At 41.1% G+C, this 18,118-nt stretch overlaps 1 protein-coding gene across 3 annotated transcripts in view; it reads left to right on the plus strand.

Annotated features, from left to right (window-relative positions):
- Positions 1-18,118, plus strand: part of EXD2 (exonuclease 3'-5' domain containing 2) — an 85,238-nt gene that overhangs the window by 65,138 nt on the left and 1,982 nt on the right. For all 3 annotated transcript variants that reach the window (XM_019451428.2, XM_019451425.2, XM_019451427.2), the window contains 5 exons: positions 1,725-1,851; positions 8,501-8,832; positions 9,836-9,942; positions 10,481-10,616; positions 14,977-15,333. In XM_019451428.2, the coding sequence (XP_019306973.2) occupies positions 1,725-1,851; positions 8,501-8,832; positions 9,836-9,942; positions 10,481-10,616; positions 14,977-15,333 (1,059 nt within the window). The remainder of the gene's footprint in view (positions 1-1,724; positions 1,852-8,500; positions 8,833-9,835; positions 9,943-10,480; positions 10,617-14,976; positions 15,334-18,118) is intronic.

The raw sequence follows: 18,118 nt of genomic DNA on the forward strand, positions 1-18,118 counted from the left end.
CTTCATCATCGTAATGGTTTCATTTCCTCCAGTACCTGAGGGAGTCCTGCATGTGTCGTAACCGTAACTGTAACCGTAGCGTGAACCCCCACCGCCAAGCTTCCTGCTCTAAAACTTCTAGTCTCTCACTTGGTAGCCAGGATGTCAGCTCCGCTTGTGTAGACCAGTGTGTTCTTAACTTCACATTTATTTCTTGTTTAGAATCTCCAATCCTTGAACAAATTGATTTTTTCCACCATCCTGCAGCTATTTTAATCAGAAAGTGTTTGAAGGACTGAAAGGTTATTTGGTTTTTTTTGTACTTTCATCTGCTCAGTGAAAATAGCATTATCATTTTTTCAACTTTGAAAAGTAATTACGTGAACACTAGCCAATTCAAATACAGAAAAATAGAAAGAAGGTATATAATCACCATAAATCCCATACCCAGAGAAAATATCACTAACATATGATTGATATCTTTCTAGTTACCCCTTTGTGCCCTGTCTGTCTCTTACCTAGAATCACACACACACCTGTTATGTGGTATGTATATTAACATGAACCACAACATATTTTCTCCCACAGTCTCTTTTTACTTAATATGTCATTGACATCTTTTTTTTTTTTAATGTTTATTCATTTTTGAGAGACAGAAAGAGAGACAGAGCATGAGTGGGGGAAGGGCAGGGAGCGAGGGAGACACAGAAACCAAAGTAGGCTCCAGGCTCTGAGCTGTCAGCATAGAGCCCAATGTGGGGCTCGAACTCAAGAAGTGTGAGATCATGACCTGAGCTGAAGTCAGACGCTTAACCTCCTGAGCCACCCAGGGGCCCCATTCTTTTTTTTTTTTTTTTTTTTTTTTTTTAATGATTTAGTTTATTTATTTTTGAGAGAGAGAGGGAGCGTGAGCAGAGAAAAGACAGAAAGAGAGGGAACAGAGGATCCAAAGCAAGCTCCATGCTGATAGCAGTGAGCCTGATGAGGGCTCAACCGAATAAGCCACCCAGGTGCCCCTGTCATGGACATCTTTTCACATCAATATAGATACACATCCTTTTTTTTTTTTTTAGGTCTATTTATTTTGAGAGAGAGAAAATGAGCAGGGGAGGGGCAGAGAGAGAGAGAGAAGAGAGAGAATCCCAAGCAGGCTCTGCAGTGCCAGCGCAGGCCCAATGTGGGGCTCAGACTCCCAAACAGTGAGATCATGACCTGAGCTGAAATCAAGAGTTGGACGTTTAATCGACTGAGCCACCCAGGCGCCTCCCACTACAATCTTTTTTTAAATAGCTATATGGAATTTAATTCCACAGATATTTAACTAATCTTTGGTTGATGGGCATTTAGGTTTTTTCCAATTATTTACTACTATAAATAGTGCTGCAGTGAAGATCATTTTATGTACATTTATTCTTAGGATAAATTCCTAGAAGTGGAATTCCGGAATCAGAGGGTTTTTATGGTCAAAACTTTGATAGTTATTTATTGCCAAACTATTTTCCATAAAGATTGTAAAAATGGACAGTTCATGAATTTTAGATCAGACTACTCCATCAATAGTAGTTATATATATATTTTTTAATCTTTGCAATATGATAAACAAATTGTATATAATTTTTATTTTGTTTGATGTCTAGTAAGATTGAGTATCTACCATCTGTTTTTGGCCATTTATATGTCTTTTTTGACTTGCCTGTTCTTCTTTTGCCCATTTTTGATGCATGACTTTACTTATTTCCTTGTAGAAACAATTTGCTCTGTAATGGGCTTAGCCTGAAATCACTTGCCGAGACAGTTTTGAACTTTCCACTTGACAAGTCCCTCCTGCTTCGCTGCAGCAACTGGGATGCCGAGAATCTTACTGAGGACCAGGTACTTCTTTTGTTTGTTTGTTTGTTTGTTTGTTTTAAGTTTTTTAGTTTATTTATTTTGAGAGAGAGAGCACAAGTGAGTGAGCAGGGGAAGGGCAGAGAGAGGGAGAGAGAATCCCAAGCAGCTCCATGCTGTCAGCACAGAGCCTGACGTGGGGCTTGATCTCATGAATGGTGACAACATGACCTGAGCCAAGATCAAGAGCTGGACGCTTAAGTGACTGAGCCACCCAGGTCCCCTGACAACCAGGTACTTCTTATCAGAGTAGTTGAAGAATGGAAGAGCCATTGCTTATGACGTATAGTTGTTTTTAAAATTGTAATCTTCAAATGTAAGTATTGGGTGGAAATACTTTAAAATAGACTCATTGAAGGTAACTGTTCTATAGTATATAAATAGTACTTAAGTAGCAGAATAAGAGTGCCTATTCTGTTTTTTTTTTTTGAGCATTTACTATATGGCAGGCCTTTTAGAAAATGTAATTTTTAAAATGATGAATACAAATGTAATTAGAAAAACAAAGTGTTATAAGACTTATTATATAAGAATTAGTAGTTCCCCGTCTTCCTCCCCTCAGTGGCAACCGATTTCATTTATTTCTGGTAATTACTATTATATTTTTAAATTATGTACATATATTATTCTTTCTTATTTTTATATTGTCTTTGACTTCTTACTGTGGAAGACATGATTTAGTACTCATGTGTTTCCTCTGTCCCCAGACAAATACTGAGTTCCTTTTCCATCGTCCCAATGTAGGTAAATCATCATTTTTATCAGATTCATATCTACTTATATTGGTATTATTTATAGCTGAGCCACATAGTAAGCTGCAATTAAGTTTTTCCTTACACAACTTTTTGCTTTCCTAGGACTAATAATTGTACTTCTGTTTGCTTTGTTTTCTATATACCTGTTAACTCTTTCAGCCCCAGACTTTTAACGGGACCGTCCATCTTTTCTCCAGTGGTTCAGACACAGGAGGTGACTTATTCCTCTCGCTTTCCCTTGGAGCCATCCCTTCTAGAGCCCTTTGTCACCCTGCTCCTTTCAGGAGCCCTGCTGCCTAGCTCTGACCCTGGAATCTGCATTTACCATCATCCTGGGGATTCCCTTCAGCTTTCTTCTGTAGTAGATCTTCTGTCTTCCAAACTCCATGTCTTTTCCCTTTCTTATCTGGGGTACTTTAAGAAAGGGAGCATGGGAAGTTAATTTATGATGCCTTGTGTGTCTGAAAAGATACTGGCTTCCCTCTATTAACTGATGGTTTGGCAGAGTACAGCATTTAGGGTGAAAATCATTTTCCTTCAAAAATTTGAAGGTACTCTTCCCTGTCTTATAGCTTCCAGTATTGATGCTGAGTACGTCACTTGTTTTTCTTTCTGGAAAATCTTTACTTTATTCTTAGTTATTAAAATTCATGATGATACTAATTAGTGTGGGCTATTTCTCATTATAGCATTAGAATTCAGTGGATCCTTTCAATCTGGAAGTTCGTGTCTTTTAGTTCAGGGAATTATTTTCATAATATTTCTTTGAAAACATCCCTCCCTTCTGTTTCTAGAACTCATATTATTTGGATATTGGATCCTTGAATTGATCAGCCTACTTCCTAAGAAAAATATTTTCTCTCTGATTTTTCTATCTGTATTTTTTGTTTTATCTTCTAGGAAATTTTCTCAAATTTGTCTTCTAACATTTCTATTGAATTTTTAATAATTCCTATCATAATGTTAAGTGACAAGAGATTCTTGGCCTCCTCTGAATATTCACGTTTAAAATAACTTTGTTTTTGTTTAATGGATGTAGTATCTTCTGTTATCTTAGAGTATTAAAGATTTCTGAGGTTTTCTTCTGCTTCCTGTATTGCTTTGTTCTCCTCTGAGTTCCTTATTTGAAATGTTTGATTTGGTCTTTGAACTTCGCATTAAAGATTTTTCTTAAATGTTTAGATCCTTGTCTGTCCATTCATAGTTAAGGACACATTAAAAAGCTGATTGGGCACATCAGCTGATGAATGCATAAATAAAATATGGCATACCCTTACAATGGAGTATTACTCAGTACTAAAAATGATACATACTATGACAGGGATGAGTCTCGAAAACATTATGCTACTGAAAGAAGCTAATTGCAAACACATTTTGCATGACTCCATTTTTGTGAAATATTTCAGAATATACAAATCTATAGAGACAGAAAATAAATTAATAGGTTGCCTAGGGCTGGGAGAAGTGGAGGATGACTGCCAGTGGGTCAAAGGTTTCTTTTTGAGGTGATGAAAGTGTTCCAACGTTGATTATGGTGAATGGTTGTACCATTCTGCAAGTCTGTTAAAAATCCTGAATCTTGGACCATCTGTAAAAGACATTTTCGGAACAATTGGAGACGTTAGAACTGTATATTATTGTATTTTGCCACTGTTAAAGTTCTTGGGTGTGCTAATAGTATGATTATGTAGAAGAATGTTCTTCTTCTTAAGAAGTACACACTAATGTATTTAGAGATGAAGGACTATAATAGCTGCAACTTAGTGTTGCAATGTGTTCAGCCAAAAAGAAAAAAAAAAGTGTGTGGTGTCCATATCATAAAGAGATAAAGCAAATCTTGACAATTATGAATGTCAGGTGGCATTATTATTTAACTTCTCTGTGAGCTTGAAAATCTTAAAAATAAAAAGTTGGGGAGAAAAAGTTAATTGCTATCAAATTTGAAACCAGATTTGTGATCCTTATTGTGAGAATTCAGAATTTCCAAAGTTTCTTATTCATGCTTTATTTAAACAGTGTTTATTTTTTGTTCTAATTATGAACATAATGCTTAATGAGATTTTAGAAAATACAGAAAATGATATTTAAATTTTAATTTAAAAAATGTTTAATGTTTGTTTATTTTTGACAGAGAAACAGAGCACAAGTGGGGTGGAGGGGCAGAGAGAGAGGGGAACAGAGAATCTGAAGCAGGCTCCAGGCTCCAAGCGGTCAGCACAGAGCCCGATGTGGTGCTTGAGCCCACAAACTGTGAGATCATGACCTGAGCCAAAGTCAGATTCTTAACCGACTGAGCCACCCAAGTGCCCCTTAAATTTGAATTAAAAAAAAATGGATTGAGAACACAGCAAATATGGCCAGCGCTTTTGGGCCAGTGGGCTTTATTATCAGTACCTACAGATTATAGTCACATGTCAGTAACTGGAACTCTTTTTTCTCAGGCTACTCAGTGTCTCCAGAAATGAACCATCTAGTCTTCTGCCAAAGGGGTGTAAGCCCCTCTGCTTATATTCTGGTAGCTGAGTGGGAAAAGGTGCTGGTAGTTTTACCAGTCATTATGTAAACTTTCCCATAATCCCTTTTTCAGATGACACTTTGCCCCCACCCTTCACCAGACCTGTTGTTACTGGATCCAGATCCTCTGGGAGTTAGCCCATTATATGACTTAAACTTTTACTCTTTGGGGGGTTAGAGAAGGAGTAGTTGCCAGCCCTGTGGTGTAAAGGAGAAGATCTAGGGTTTGTTGTTTTTTTTTTTCAAGTTTATTTTTGTTTATTTTGAGAAAGAGATAGAGAGCAAGCAGGGGAGGGGCAGAGAGAGAGAGGGAGACAGAATCCCAAGTGGGTTCCGTGCCATCAGTGCAGAGCCCAGTTCAGGGCTTGAACTCACCAACTGTGAGATCATGACCTGAGATGAAATCAAGAGTTGGACGCCTAACTGACTGAGCCACCCCGGTGCCTCTGGTTCTAAGTGTTCTTTTTGGAGACTTTCACCTTATCCTGTTGTTCTCACCCCTGCTTGTACCCTTGCTTTCCCAGATTCCTGGTGCTTCCCATTCCTTATGCTTATGTTCTGTGGCTCAAATTAACTTAATTCTTGGATTTTTGGCTTCCTTTAGGCCTAGGTTTTAGCCTTCTCTTGTTTGCTGAGTCAGTCACTGCTTTTTCACCCTTCCAAAATGTTGTTATAGAAAAGCTTTAGCACAGCTGATACCTTAAGGTTAACATCCTTCCTGAGAGAGAATTTTGGGAGTCATACTATCTGAATTTGTTTTTTGCAGCTGTTTCTGACTTTCTGTGACCCTGAGTAAGTCACTTCTTTGTGCCTTGGTTCCTTCCTTCCTTCCTTCCTTCCTTCCTTCCTTCCTTCCTTCCTTCCTTCCTTAACAATTTTAAGGTATAACTAACATACAGCAAAATTCAGCCATTTAAAGTACACAAAATGAGGTGCCTGGCTGGCTTAGTCCGTAGAGCATGTTACTCTTGATCTCAGAGATGTGAGTTCAAGCCCCACATTGGGCATGGAGCCGACTTAAAAAAAAAGTATACAAATCAATGGACTTTAGTATTTTTACAGAGTGGTACAACCATCACCACAATCTAATTTTAGAAGATTTTCGGGGTGCCTGAGTGGCTCAGCCGGTTGATTGTCTGTCTCTTGATTTAGGCTCAGGTCATGATCTCACGGTTTGTGAGATTGAGACCCTTGTCGGGTTCTGTGCTGACAGCCTGGAGCCTGCTTGGGATTCTCTTTCTCTCCCACTCTCTCTGCCCCTCCCCATCTTGCACCCTCTCTCTCCAAATAAACAAAAAACATTAAAAAAAAATACTTAAAAAAAAAAAAGAACATTTTTATCACCCCAAAGAGAAACTCCATATCCATTAGCAAGTCACTTCCCACCCTATGCTCACTCCCACCCTAGCACTAGGCAGCCATTGATCTATCTCTTGTCTCTATAGATTTGTCTGTTTTGGACATTTCATATCAATGGAATCATATAATATGTGATCTTTTGTGGGCTTAATTTACCATGTTGTCGTGGGTCATTCACATTGTAACGTTTATTGGTACTTCATTTCTTTTTATTCTAAACAATATTGTATGGATATATAGTACATTTGGTTTATACATTCATCAGTTGGTGCATTGCTTTCATTTTTTGGCTATTATGAGAAATGCCACTATGAATATTTGGGCATAAAATTTTGTGTGGACACATGTATGTTTTTACTTCTCTTGGGTATATACCTAGAAGTGTAATTGCTGGGTCATGAACTTTATGTGTCACTGAGGAACTGCCAGACTGTTTTACAAAGTAACTACATCATTTTATATTCCAATTAGCAATGTATGAAGGTTCTAATTTTCTGCATCCTCACCAACGCTTGTTATTGCCTATCTTTTTGGTTAGAGCCATCCTAGTAGGAATGAAATGGTATTTCGTTGTTGTTTTGATTTACATTTCCCTAGTGACTAATGAGGCTGAGCATCTTTCCATGTGCTTATTGGCTATTTAAAAATATGTTATGGAAATTATATATTGTAGAATATATATTACAGAAATATCTATTTAAATCCTTTGCTCGTATTTTGATCGAGTTGTTTGTCTTTATATTGTTGGCTTTTAAGAGTTCTTTATATATTTTGGAGACTAGTCCCTTATTAGAGACGTAATGTGTAAATATTTGCCTCCATTCTTCAGGTCATCTTTTCACTTACTTGGTGGAGTTGTTTGAAGCACAAAAGGTTTTAATACTGATGAGGTCTAGGTATCTATTTTTTCTTTTATCACTTATACTTCTGGTGTCATAGCCAAGAAATCATTGCCTAACCCAAGGTCATGAACATTTACCCCTACGTTTTCTTCTAAAAGTCTTAGGTTTTAGCTCTTACATTTAGGCTTATAATTTTTGTTTGGATCCAACTTTATTCTTTTACATGTGGCCATCCAATTGTCTTAACACCATTTGATGAAAGTGCTTGGGTTTTCTTATCATTTGAAAACAGTGTTAAAAAGCACTTTAAGCTCTTCACATTGAAGCACACTCCTTTCCTTTGAGAAACAGCCTGCTGATCCTGCTGATAGATGTGTAGATTGTTGAGTCTAGGTGGAAAATTTTACCCAAATTGTTTTATTCTAAAAGCATAACAAATCCTTCCTAATAGTATTATTTACCAGGCTTGGTTATTAAAGGTAAATTAAAGGAATTTTAAAGTCTTTACACCCTTTGTTGGGAAAAGCTATTGATTATAGATTTGACTACTTTTATTTATGATCAGCCTTCCTGTCACCAGTGGCTTGGGCGAATGACTTACCATTTTTAAATAAATAAATTCCAGAAATGGGCCCTTTTGACTTTTGATTTGAGGCCCATGCTTGAAACCAATTTGTTTCCCACATCTTATTAATAATGGCAGGTTGTTTCTGATTGACAGTCACATAGGCCTCTTAATGAATCTTGCTTTCAGGTGTTCTAGAGGATGACCACCTCCAAAGTGAATTTCGTGTTCTGGTTGTCAAACTTGTGGTAACTGGCCTCACCTAAACTTGACAAAAATCTGTCCATCAGGTTTGGTAGCAGATAGAAAGAAACTTCACTAATTTATATATTGAATAGGATTGTTGAGCCTTTAGAGTAAGGCACTATTTTAGCTATTTTAGTTAAAAACAGAGACAGGAAAGAAACATGAAGATTCATTATACTATTCGATTTACTGTTGTATAGTGTGAAATGTCTCATAATAAAAGGTTGTTGAGAAGTACATCGTACATCTTGAATTAGAATCCTAAAAGTTGTCTGCATCTTTGTGATTGAGTTGGAAATTGCTTTCTTTGCTTTGCCTTCCAGATTCCACTGATCTCTGACTTTTCTCTTCAGGTAATATATGCTGCCAGGGATGCCCAGATTTCAGTGGCTCTCTTTCTCCATCTTCTTGGATACCGTTTCTCTAGGAATTCAACTCTAGATGAGAACGATGACCACATGAGCTGGAGGGAAGTCTTGGAGAAATGCCGGGATGTGGTAGACATCCCGTTCCGAAGCAAAGGAGTGAGCCGATTGGGGGAAGAAGTTAATGGGGAAGCAGCAGAAGCCCAGCAGAAGCCCAAAAATAAGAAGTCTAAGATGGATGGAGTGATGCCAGGCAACCACCAGGGGAGAGACCCCAGGAAGCACAAAAGAAAGCCCCTGGGGGTGGGCTACTCGGCCAGGTAACTGAGCTGTACCCTGTCTGCTGAGACTCAGAGGCCCAGCCTGCAGCAAAAGGCACGATGCCTCATCTTGGGTCTGGGGACAAGGTTGTATGCTAGGACAGCAGAGGTGCTGTAGGGGTTAATTTTATTTTTCCTTTCCTTCAAGGACATTTGGAGCTGTTTTTTGATCTATTTGTGTATTTTCCTCCTTTCCCCCTTCTTTTGCTTTTTAAGTTTTAGACAGTTGGAGTAGAAATAGGGAGAACTTAACCGAGCTTTGTCACTGATCCTCATATGACCTTAGACTTGTAACTTCTCCAGTTATAAATGAGGGTATAATTATTACTCCTTCCTTGCTCGGGATAGCTGCGAAAATGAATAACATGAATTGCCTTCTACATTGCAGAAGAAATGCATCATCTGATTTCCTGTTCATTTGGTATTTGATTATTTAGAATGGCATCCAGCTCTAAGCCAATATTATTCTCTAACCAGTGAGAGTTTCTCTGTACGACTTATGCCTCTATTGCAGAAAGATGACTAATAAGTACTTTGGAGTGGAAGCTTGGTCCCTGTAGCAGAGTGCCTTTAGGAACCGGATGATTAAATTGAAGCAAGTATTGCGTTTGAGCCAGAAATAAACTCCTGTGGCCCTCATTACTTCAGCCTGAAATTCTTTAATTTTGATTTACTTTGTTTAACCCAGTGATTACTCTGTAGAGCAGTTTCTTGGTGCTTGCTCCTGTTCACTTTCACAACAGAGCTGTGTAAATACTACCCAACTTACTTCCTGTCCATAAATATAAAGACTAGCTAAATGAACTCATTTTTAGTTCCTAGCCCCATGCAGATGGAGGAACAGACATGATTTTTTGCCCTACTTGTTTTTTCCCATAAACGTAATGTTTGACCCTAGTATCGAGAGTAGCTGGGGTCACTCAGGAGACAGCATGGGAAGGCAACTGATACCTTGACCCATGGTTAGCTTTCAGTCTTAGATTAATCTCTGCCTTCCCTGCAGAAAATCACCCCTCTATGATAACTGCTTCCTGCATGCTCCTGATGGACAGCCCCTCTGCACTTGTGACCGAAGGAAAGCTCAGTGGTACCTGGACAAAGGCATTGGAGGTTTGAGACTCACCTGTCCTATTTCATCTACATTTAGGTGCATGTGTGTCCTGGCAGGAGTGGGGAGAGGGACACGGGGCAGGGGGAGATAGAAGAAGGCAGAAAGAACTTGAGACAAGTGAGACATGGCTGTTCAGTTGTGATTTCTGTCTGCTTAGAGACTCAGGCCCAGCCTCCAGCAAAAGGCATGAGGTCTCATCTTGGGTCTGGAGAGAAGGTTGTATGGTAGGATAGTAGAGGTGCTCTAGGGGTAATTTTATTTTTCCTTTCCTTCAAGGACGTTTGGAGCCATCTTTTTATCTATTTGTGTGTCTTTTTCTCCTGTCTCCCTTCTTTCACTTTATAATTTTTAGACAGTTGAAGAACTAACATAAGGAGAAGTTAATCTAGCTTTGTCACTGATCCTAATATGACCTTAGACCTATACGTCTTCAGTTATAATCGTGATCTCTGGTGGATACAGCAGAGAACAATTCAGGTGGAGCTTCCTTCCTGAGGGAGAGGTAGGCAAACACTCACCCTTTTTCTTTTTCCTAAGAGCTGGTGAGCGAAGAGCCTTTTGTGGTCAAGCTACAGTTTGAACCTGCGGGAAGACCCGAATCTCCAGGAGACTATTACTTGATGGTTAAAGAGAACCTGTGTGTAGTATGTGGCAAGAAGGACTCGTACATTCGGTGAGTGTGGGGTCTGGCCACCCAGATTCTCTGCCTCTGATGGAATTTGCCTTTGTAGCCACATATGGAACCCTCGGGGGCCTTGGTTGAATCTGTCCACTTTGGCTGAAAGACTTGTCCATGGCGGTCATCCCAGCTTTCCTGAGAGCTTCTGAACTCTGTGTGGCCTTGCTATAGTGTCCCCCACCTATCCTGAGACCAGTTCTTGGTTTCCGGAACGTAACACTCTTTCTCAGTGACAGTTTGCCAGGAAGAGAGTGATTCCCTTTTGCTTATAGAAAGATCAGAGACCATTTCCTTCTGAAGCTGCCTTTCTCTGTGTGTTCTTATAATCCTTCCTTGAGTGGCTCACAAGCTGCACCTTGGTACTATTCGTGGAATATAGGCATACCTCAGATATATTGCAACTCTGGCTCCAGACCATCATAATAAAGCGAACACCACAATAAAGTGAGGCAGGAGCGCCTGACTGTCTCAGTCAGTGGAGTATGCCACTCTTGATCTCGGGGTTGTGAGCTCAAGCCCCACGCTGGGTGTACAGATTACTTTAAAATAAAATCTTAGGGGTGTCTGAGTGGCTCAGTCAGTTAAGTGTCTGACTAGTTCAGGTCATGATCTCGCAGTCCATGAGTTTGAGCCCCACATTGAGGCTCTGTGCTGACATGACAGCTCAGAGCCTGGAGCCTGCTTCGGATTCTATGTCTCCCTCTCTCTCTGCCTCTCCCCCACTCACGCTCTGTCTCTGTCTCTCTTTAAAAAAAATAAACATTAAAAAAATTTTTTTAAAATCTTAAAGTGAATGAGTCAAATGAATTTTTGATTTCCAGTGCATGTAAAAATTACATTTACACTGCACTATAGTGCAGTAACATTATGTCTAAAACAACAGTGTATATATTTTAATTTAAAAATACTTCACAGGCACTTGGGTGACTCAGTTGGTTAAGTATCTGACTCTTGATTTCAGCTCAGGCCATAATCTCACGGTTTGTGAGTTCGAGCCCCACGTTGGGCTCTGCACTGACAGTATGGAGCCTGCTTGGGATTCTCTCTCTCTCTCTCTCTCTCTCTCTCTCTCTGTCCCTCCTCCACTTGCATGCTTTCTCTCTCTGTCTCTCTCTCTCTCTCTCTCAAAATAAAGAAATAAACATTAAAAAATATGGTAAAAAATACTTTATTGCTGGGGTGCCTTACTGGCTCAGTAAGTAGAGCATGTGACTCTTGATCTTGGAGTCATGAGTTCGAGCCCCACATTGGGTATAGAGGTTGTATACATACATACTTAGAATACTTTATTGCTAAAAAATGCTAACCATCTTCTGAGCTCTCAGTGAGTTGTAATTCTTTGCTGGAGGAGGGTCTTGCCTCGATGTTGATGGCTGCTGACTAATCAGGGTGGTGGCTGCTGAAGGTTAGGATGGCTGTGGCCATTTCTTTTTTTTTGTTCAATTTAAAAATTTTTTAATGTTTATTATTTTGAGAGAGAGAGAGAGAGACGGAGCTTGAGTGGTGGGGGGAGGGGGCAGAGAGAGAGAGAGGGAGACACAGAATCCGAAGTAGGCTCCAGGCTCTGAGCAGTTAGCAAGAGCCCGACACGGGGCTCAAACCCATGGACCACAAGATCGTGACCTGAGCTGAAGTTGGTTGCTTAACTGACTGAGCCACCCAGGCGCCCTGACAGTTTCTTAAAATAAAATGACAATGAAGTTTGCTGCACTGATGGGTTCTTCTTTCACAAACATTTTCTCTGTAGCATGTGATGGTGTTTGATAGCATTTTACTCACAGTAGAACTTCTTTCCAAATTGGAGTCAGTCCTTTCAAATCCTGCACTGTTTCATCAACTAAGTTGACATAATATTCTAAATCCTTTGCTGTCATTTCAACAATCTTCACAGCATCCTCACCAGGAATAGATTCCATCTCAAGAAACCACTTTCCTTGCTCATCGATAAGAAGCAACTCATCAGTTAAAGTTTTATCCTGAGATCACAGCAATTCAGTCCCATCTTCAGGCTCCACTTCTGATTCTAGTTCTGTTGCTATTTCTACCACATCTGCAGTGACTTCTTTTGCCCATGGGCTGCAGAATAGATGTGCTAGCAGACATGAAAACAATATTAATCTTGTGTATCTCCATCAGAGTTCTTGGGTGGCCAGATATACTGTCAATGAAGAGTAAAATGTTGAAAGGAAATTTTTTTTTTCTGAGCAGTAGTCTCAACAGTGGGCTTAAAATATTCAGTAAACCATGTTGTAAACAGATAGGCTGTCATCCACACTTTGTTTTTCCATTTAGAGAGCACAGGCAGAGTAGATTTAGCATCATTCTGAAGGGCCCTAGGGTTTTTAGAATGGTCCATGAGCATTGGCTTCGAGAGAAAGTCACCAGCTGCATTAGCCCTTAACAAGAGAGTCAGCCTGTCTTTTGAAGCTTTAAAAAAAAATTTTTTTTAACGTTTTTTATTTATTTTTGAGAGAGAGAGAAGAGAGAGAAAGCTCGGGAGGGACAGAGAGAGAGAAGGAGACAGAATCCAAAGACAGGCTCCAGGCTCTGATCTAGCTGTCAGCACAGAGCCCGACACGGGGCTTGAACCCACGAACTGTGAGATCGTGACCCGATCCGAAGTTGGATGCTTAACCATCTGAGCCACGCAGGCACCCCTCTTTTGAGGCTTTGTAACCAGGTGCTGACTTCTCTCTAGCTATGAAAGCCCTGGATGGCATCTTCTTCCAATAAAAGGCTGTTTCATCCACATTGAAAATCTGTTGGTTAGTGGAGCCACCTTCATGAATCATCTTAGCTGGATCTTCTGGAGAACTTGCTGCAGCTTCTACATATGCACTTGCTGTCTCACCTTGCACTTTCATGTTGTGGAGATGGCTTCTTTCCTTAAACTTCATGAACCGACCTCTGCTGGCTTCAGACTTTTCTTCTGCAGCTTCCTCACCTCTCAGCCTTCACAGAATTGGAGAGGATTAGGACCTTGCTCTGGATTAGGCTTTGGTTTAAGATAACATTGAGGTTAGTTTGATCTTCTGTCCAGACCACTAACCTCTCTCTATGTCAGCAGTAAGGCTGTTTCACTTACATCCCATTTATGTGTTCACTGGAGCAGCACTTTTAATTTCCTTCGAGAACTTTTCCTAGGCATTCACAAGTCGGTTAACTGGTTCCAGAGGCATAGCTTTTGGCCTGTGTCGGCTTTCCACATGCCTTCCTCACTCAATGTAATCACTTCTAGCTTTTGATTTAAAGTGGGAGACGTGCAAGTCTTTCTTTCACTTGAACACTAATAGGCCATTGTAGGGTTATTAACTGGCCTGATATCAATATCATTGCATCCCAAGAAACAGGGAGGCCCCAGGAAAGGGAGAGAGAGACAGTGCAATGGCCAGCTGGTGGAGCAGTCAGAACACACATAACATTTATTTATTGTTTTCATGGTCTTATATGGGCATGGTTCATGGTGTCCCCAAAACAATTACTGTAGTGACACCTGTGCTCACTTATCACAGATTAGCATAACGAATATAATAATAATGAAACAGTTCGAAATGTTGCAAGAATTACTAAAATATGACACAGAGACAGGAAGTGAAAAAATGCTATTGGAAAAATGGGGCCAGTAGACTTGCTTGATGCAGGGTTGCCACAAACTTTCAATGTGTAAAAAATGTAAAATCTGCAGAACACAATGACATGAGGTGTGCCTGTATTTGGATGACCTGAAGGCACACTTTGGGTTTTCTCCCTGGCTTCTGTGGAATAATTCACTTTCCTACGTTCTCTTCTTACAAAGTAAGACAAATAATTGTTGCTCTTAAGAGTTTTTCCTGAGAGCTTAGTTCTCCTTAGAAAACACTGCTGGGCCTTGATGAACCATGGAAATAGTCTGAGTGAGGGATTTCTCAGATAGAGGAAATTGGTTTTTTTCGGTCACCAGGCTTCCAGAATTTCAGAAGTAGAGGTTGCCTGCTACATACTTTGAGAGTTATTTTCTAGATATTAAAGGCCATTAGTATTTTTTTTTTTTCATTTCTCTGATACTCTTCCTTCTGGGAATACAATCATGGCAAAGGTGGTTATTAGCCTCCCTCTGCCATTGGCCCTCTGCTGGCTCTTGAGGGCAGGTGGTATGAACCTACTTCTAGGAGAGAGGAAACTAAGGCACGGGTAGCTAGGCAGGCCGAGATTGGAATAGGTCGTACTGCCTGTATGTAATCTCTGTTGGATTGTGGTGCCCAAGGCTTCTCAGTCATGTTTAGGCCCAGATGAGACTCCAGTAGCCCGTCTGCTAGCTCCACATGTGTTCCGTGTCATCTGCTAATGAGCGCTGCCTTCTGGGTGGGCTTGGCAGGAAGAACGTGATTCCACACGAGTACCGGAAGCACTTCCCCATTGAGATGAAAGACCACAACTCCCACGATGTGCTGCTGCTCTGTACCTCCTGCCACGCCGTCTCTAACTACTACGACAACCACCTGAAGCAGCAGCTGGCCAGGGAGTTCCAGGCCCCCATTGGCTCTGAGGAGGGTCTGCGGCTGCTAGAAGACCCTGAGCGCCGGCAGGTACGTTCTGGGGCCAGGGCCCTGCTCAACGCGGAGAGCCTGCCTGCTCGTCGGAAGGAGGAGCTGCTGCGAGCCCTCAGAGAGTTTTACGACACAGACACAATCACGGATGAGATGCTTCAAGAGGCTGCCAGCCTGGAGACCAGGTACAGAAAGGGTGGAGGAGTGACCCAGAGCACTGACCCTGACCACTCGGTGAGGTTGCTTGCCAGGTGGGGGGCGTGCATAGCCTGTGTCATCCCGTTACGTGTGTAATGGCTTAAAATACCACAGGACTGGGATAGTACAATCTGTTTGAGAATTGCCTTTCCATAGGAGACTTGTCTTCTGTCATTAACCCTTCCTTTTAAGGTCATATATGTCCGGTCATTTTCATGATTAGCAGGTGAGTTCAAGTGCGGTGGAGTTGTGCCTTAGAGATTCTATGCAGAAGGAAATCCTAAAGTCAGCACAGAAGATGAAAATCATACTCAAAAAATACCCTCAAGTCTCTGAAGTTGCCCACGAGTACGGTGTGTGTGGGTTTTTTTTGTCTCTCACCGTATCCAGATCGGTGGGAACTGAGACCAGGGGCTTCATGTTTGCTGTCTCACCTGGACTCAGGGTACTGGCCCATTGAATGGAATATTGGCTCTAACCATTTAAGTTACTTTTCTCCTTTTCCCTTCCTTCTTTGCTCCCTCCTTCCCCACGAATACATGGTTGAACTTACAGGACTTAACTCGGTGTTCCCAAATGAGAAGCTTATGGTCCTAAGAAATGAACGGGTGCGTGGCTGAGGTGAAAAAAATTCTGCATCACCTGCTGTAGTTTTGCTTACCAACTGTCTCCTTTCCAGTCAGGGATTGAAATAATCGAGCTGATAAGTTCACCAAACAGAAGGCGATACTGTTTGCCTATAGAGTTTTGTTACCAAAAAATCTTAAATATAGCAGCAAGTATCAAACAAATATTTCCAGATATCTTAATCTGTTTAACCCAGCTAATAAACTTTCTATAAATTGCCTTAATTAGTTCTTATAACAAAGCTATGAAATAGGATTTAGATTTCTTACTGGTAACTGCTCACCTTGTATCTTGCATTTTTTAAATCTTTCAAAGTTAATAAAACATTACTGAGTTGTATTCTTATAGCTACCTTGTGAGTCTGTAAAGCAGATGTTATTTTCCCAGCTTTATGTTAGCTGCCCTGAGGTAAAGTCAAATAACTTGCCAGGGTCCTATGAGAAATTAAGGGGACGGGTTCCTTTAACCGGTTCCCAGATGCATTTGCTAAAACAGGCGAACTTCCCCTTTCACCACAGACCTTTCTAACAAATCACCTGCTGACTTGGATAGAAGGATGCTGGACTTGGATGTCTGGGACTGGGAAGAAGAGCTGTTTGGGGAAAGATAGGCTAGTTAGTGGCACTCTGGTGAGCTAAGCAATAGTGTCTGCAGACCCCCGGAGGGCACCAGCACTGCTAGGATGGGGAGGGGGTCTTGAGAGTGGGGCGTGCATGCGTGGAGGGGAACTGAGTCCGTGGGGTACCAGCTTCCTTGAGAAAATTAGCCTTTCCTCACAGGAGGTGAACACACTGTTCGCATGGCAACAGAACAGTTTTTAAGGCCTCCGTGCTTAGGAAGGAGGCAGGGATTCATTTTCCCATTAAACAGCACCAGCTGCACGACTGAATATTTCATGGGACTGAAACAGGTCTCTCATGGATGTGGTTTGGCATTCTTTTTTTTTTTTTTTTAAGATTTTATTTTATTTTTTTAAAATGTGTTTATTTATTCTGAGAGAGAAAACAGCATGAGCCAGGGAGAGGAAGAAGGAATCCCAGGCAGGCTCGCTCCATGCTATTTGCACACAGAGCCCGGCGTGGGGCTCAGTCCCATAAACTGTGAGATCATGATTTGAGCCGAAATCAAGAGTAAAATGTTTAACCAACTGAGCCACCCAGATGCCCCTAAGATTTTATTTATTTATTTATTTATTTATTTATTTATGCATGAATGCATGCTTATTTATTTTTGAGAGAGAGCGTGAGTGGGGAGGTGCGGAGAGAGGGGGACAGAGGATCCGAATCAGGCCCTGCACTGAAACCAGAAAGCCTGATGCGGGGCTCGAACTCACAAACCGTGAGATCACGACCTGAGCCGAAGTTGGATGCTCAACCGACTAAGCCAGCCAGGTGCCCCAGGATTTTATTTTGAAGTAATCTGTACACCCAACGTGGGGCTCAAACTTATAACTCCAAGATGAAGGGCTGCATGTTCTACCCACTCAGCCAGCCAAACACCTCCATCTTTTTTTTTTTTTTTTTTTAATTGAAGTGTAGTTGACACAGGGCCACACAACATTACATTCGTTTCAGGTGTACCACAGTGATTCAACAAGTTTATACATTATGCTGTTCTCATCACAAGGGTAGCTACCATCTGTGACCATAGAACGCTATCACAACACCAGTGACTGTATTGCCTATGCCGTATGGTTTGGCGTTCTTTCCGTGAGAAAGAAAACACTAGAGAAATGTACCACCTTGCATTTAACATTCAGGTATTACAGTGTTATGAAAACTTGGAGCATGTGGGGTGATGTATGGTTCAGAATGAATAATTAAGATTTTTTTTTTTAATGTTTATTTTTTGAGAGAGAGAGAGAGAGAAAGAGACAGAGCACGAGCAGGGGAAGGGCAGAGAGAGAGAGGGAGATACAGAATGTGAAGCAGGCTCCAGGCTCTGAGCTGTCAGCACAGGGCCCGACGCGGGGCTCCAGCTCACGGACCAAGAGTTCGTGACCTGAGCTGAAGTTGGACGCTTAACCGACTGAGCCGCCCAGGCGCCCCCAGAATGAATCATTTAAAAGAAAGGCGAGTAACCGTGGAGTTAATAAAAGACCAACATTCTTTACTCGTCGTCAGTCAGACACTAGGGCCCTGTAGT

Source organism: Panthera pardus, unplaced genomic scaffold (assembly GCF_024362965.1).
Source record: "Panthera pardus isolate Hobbes unplaced genomic scaffold, ASM2436296v1 HiC_scaffold_24, whole genome shotgun sequence".
Lineage (NCBI taxonomy): Eukaryota > Metazoa > Chordata > Mammalia > Carnivora > Felidae > Panthera > Panthera pardus.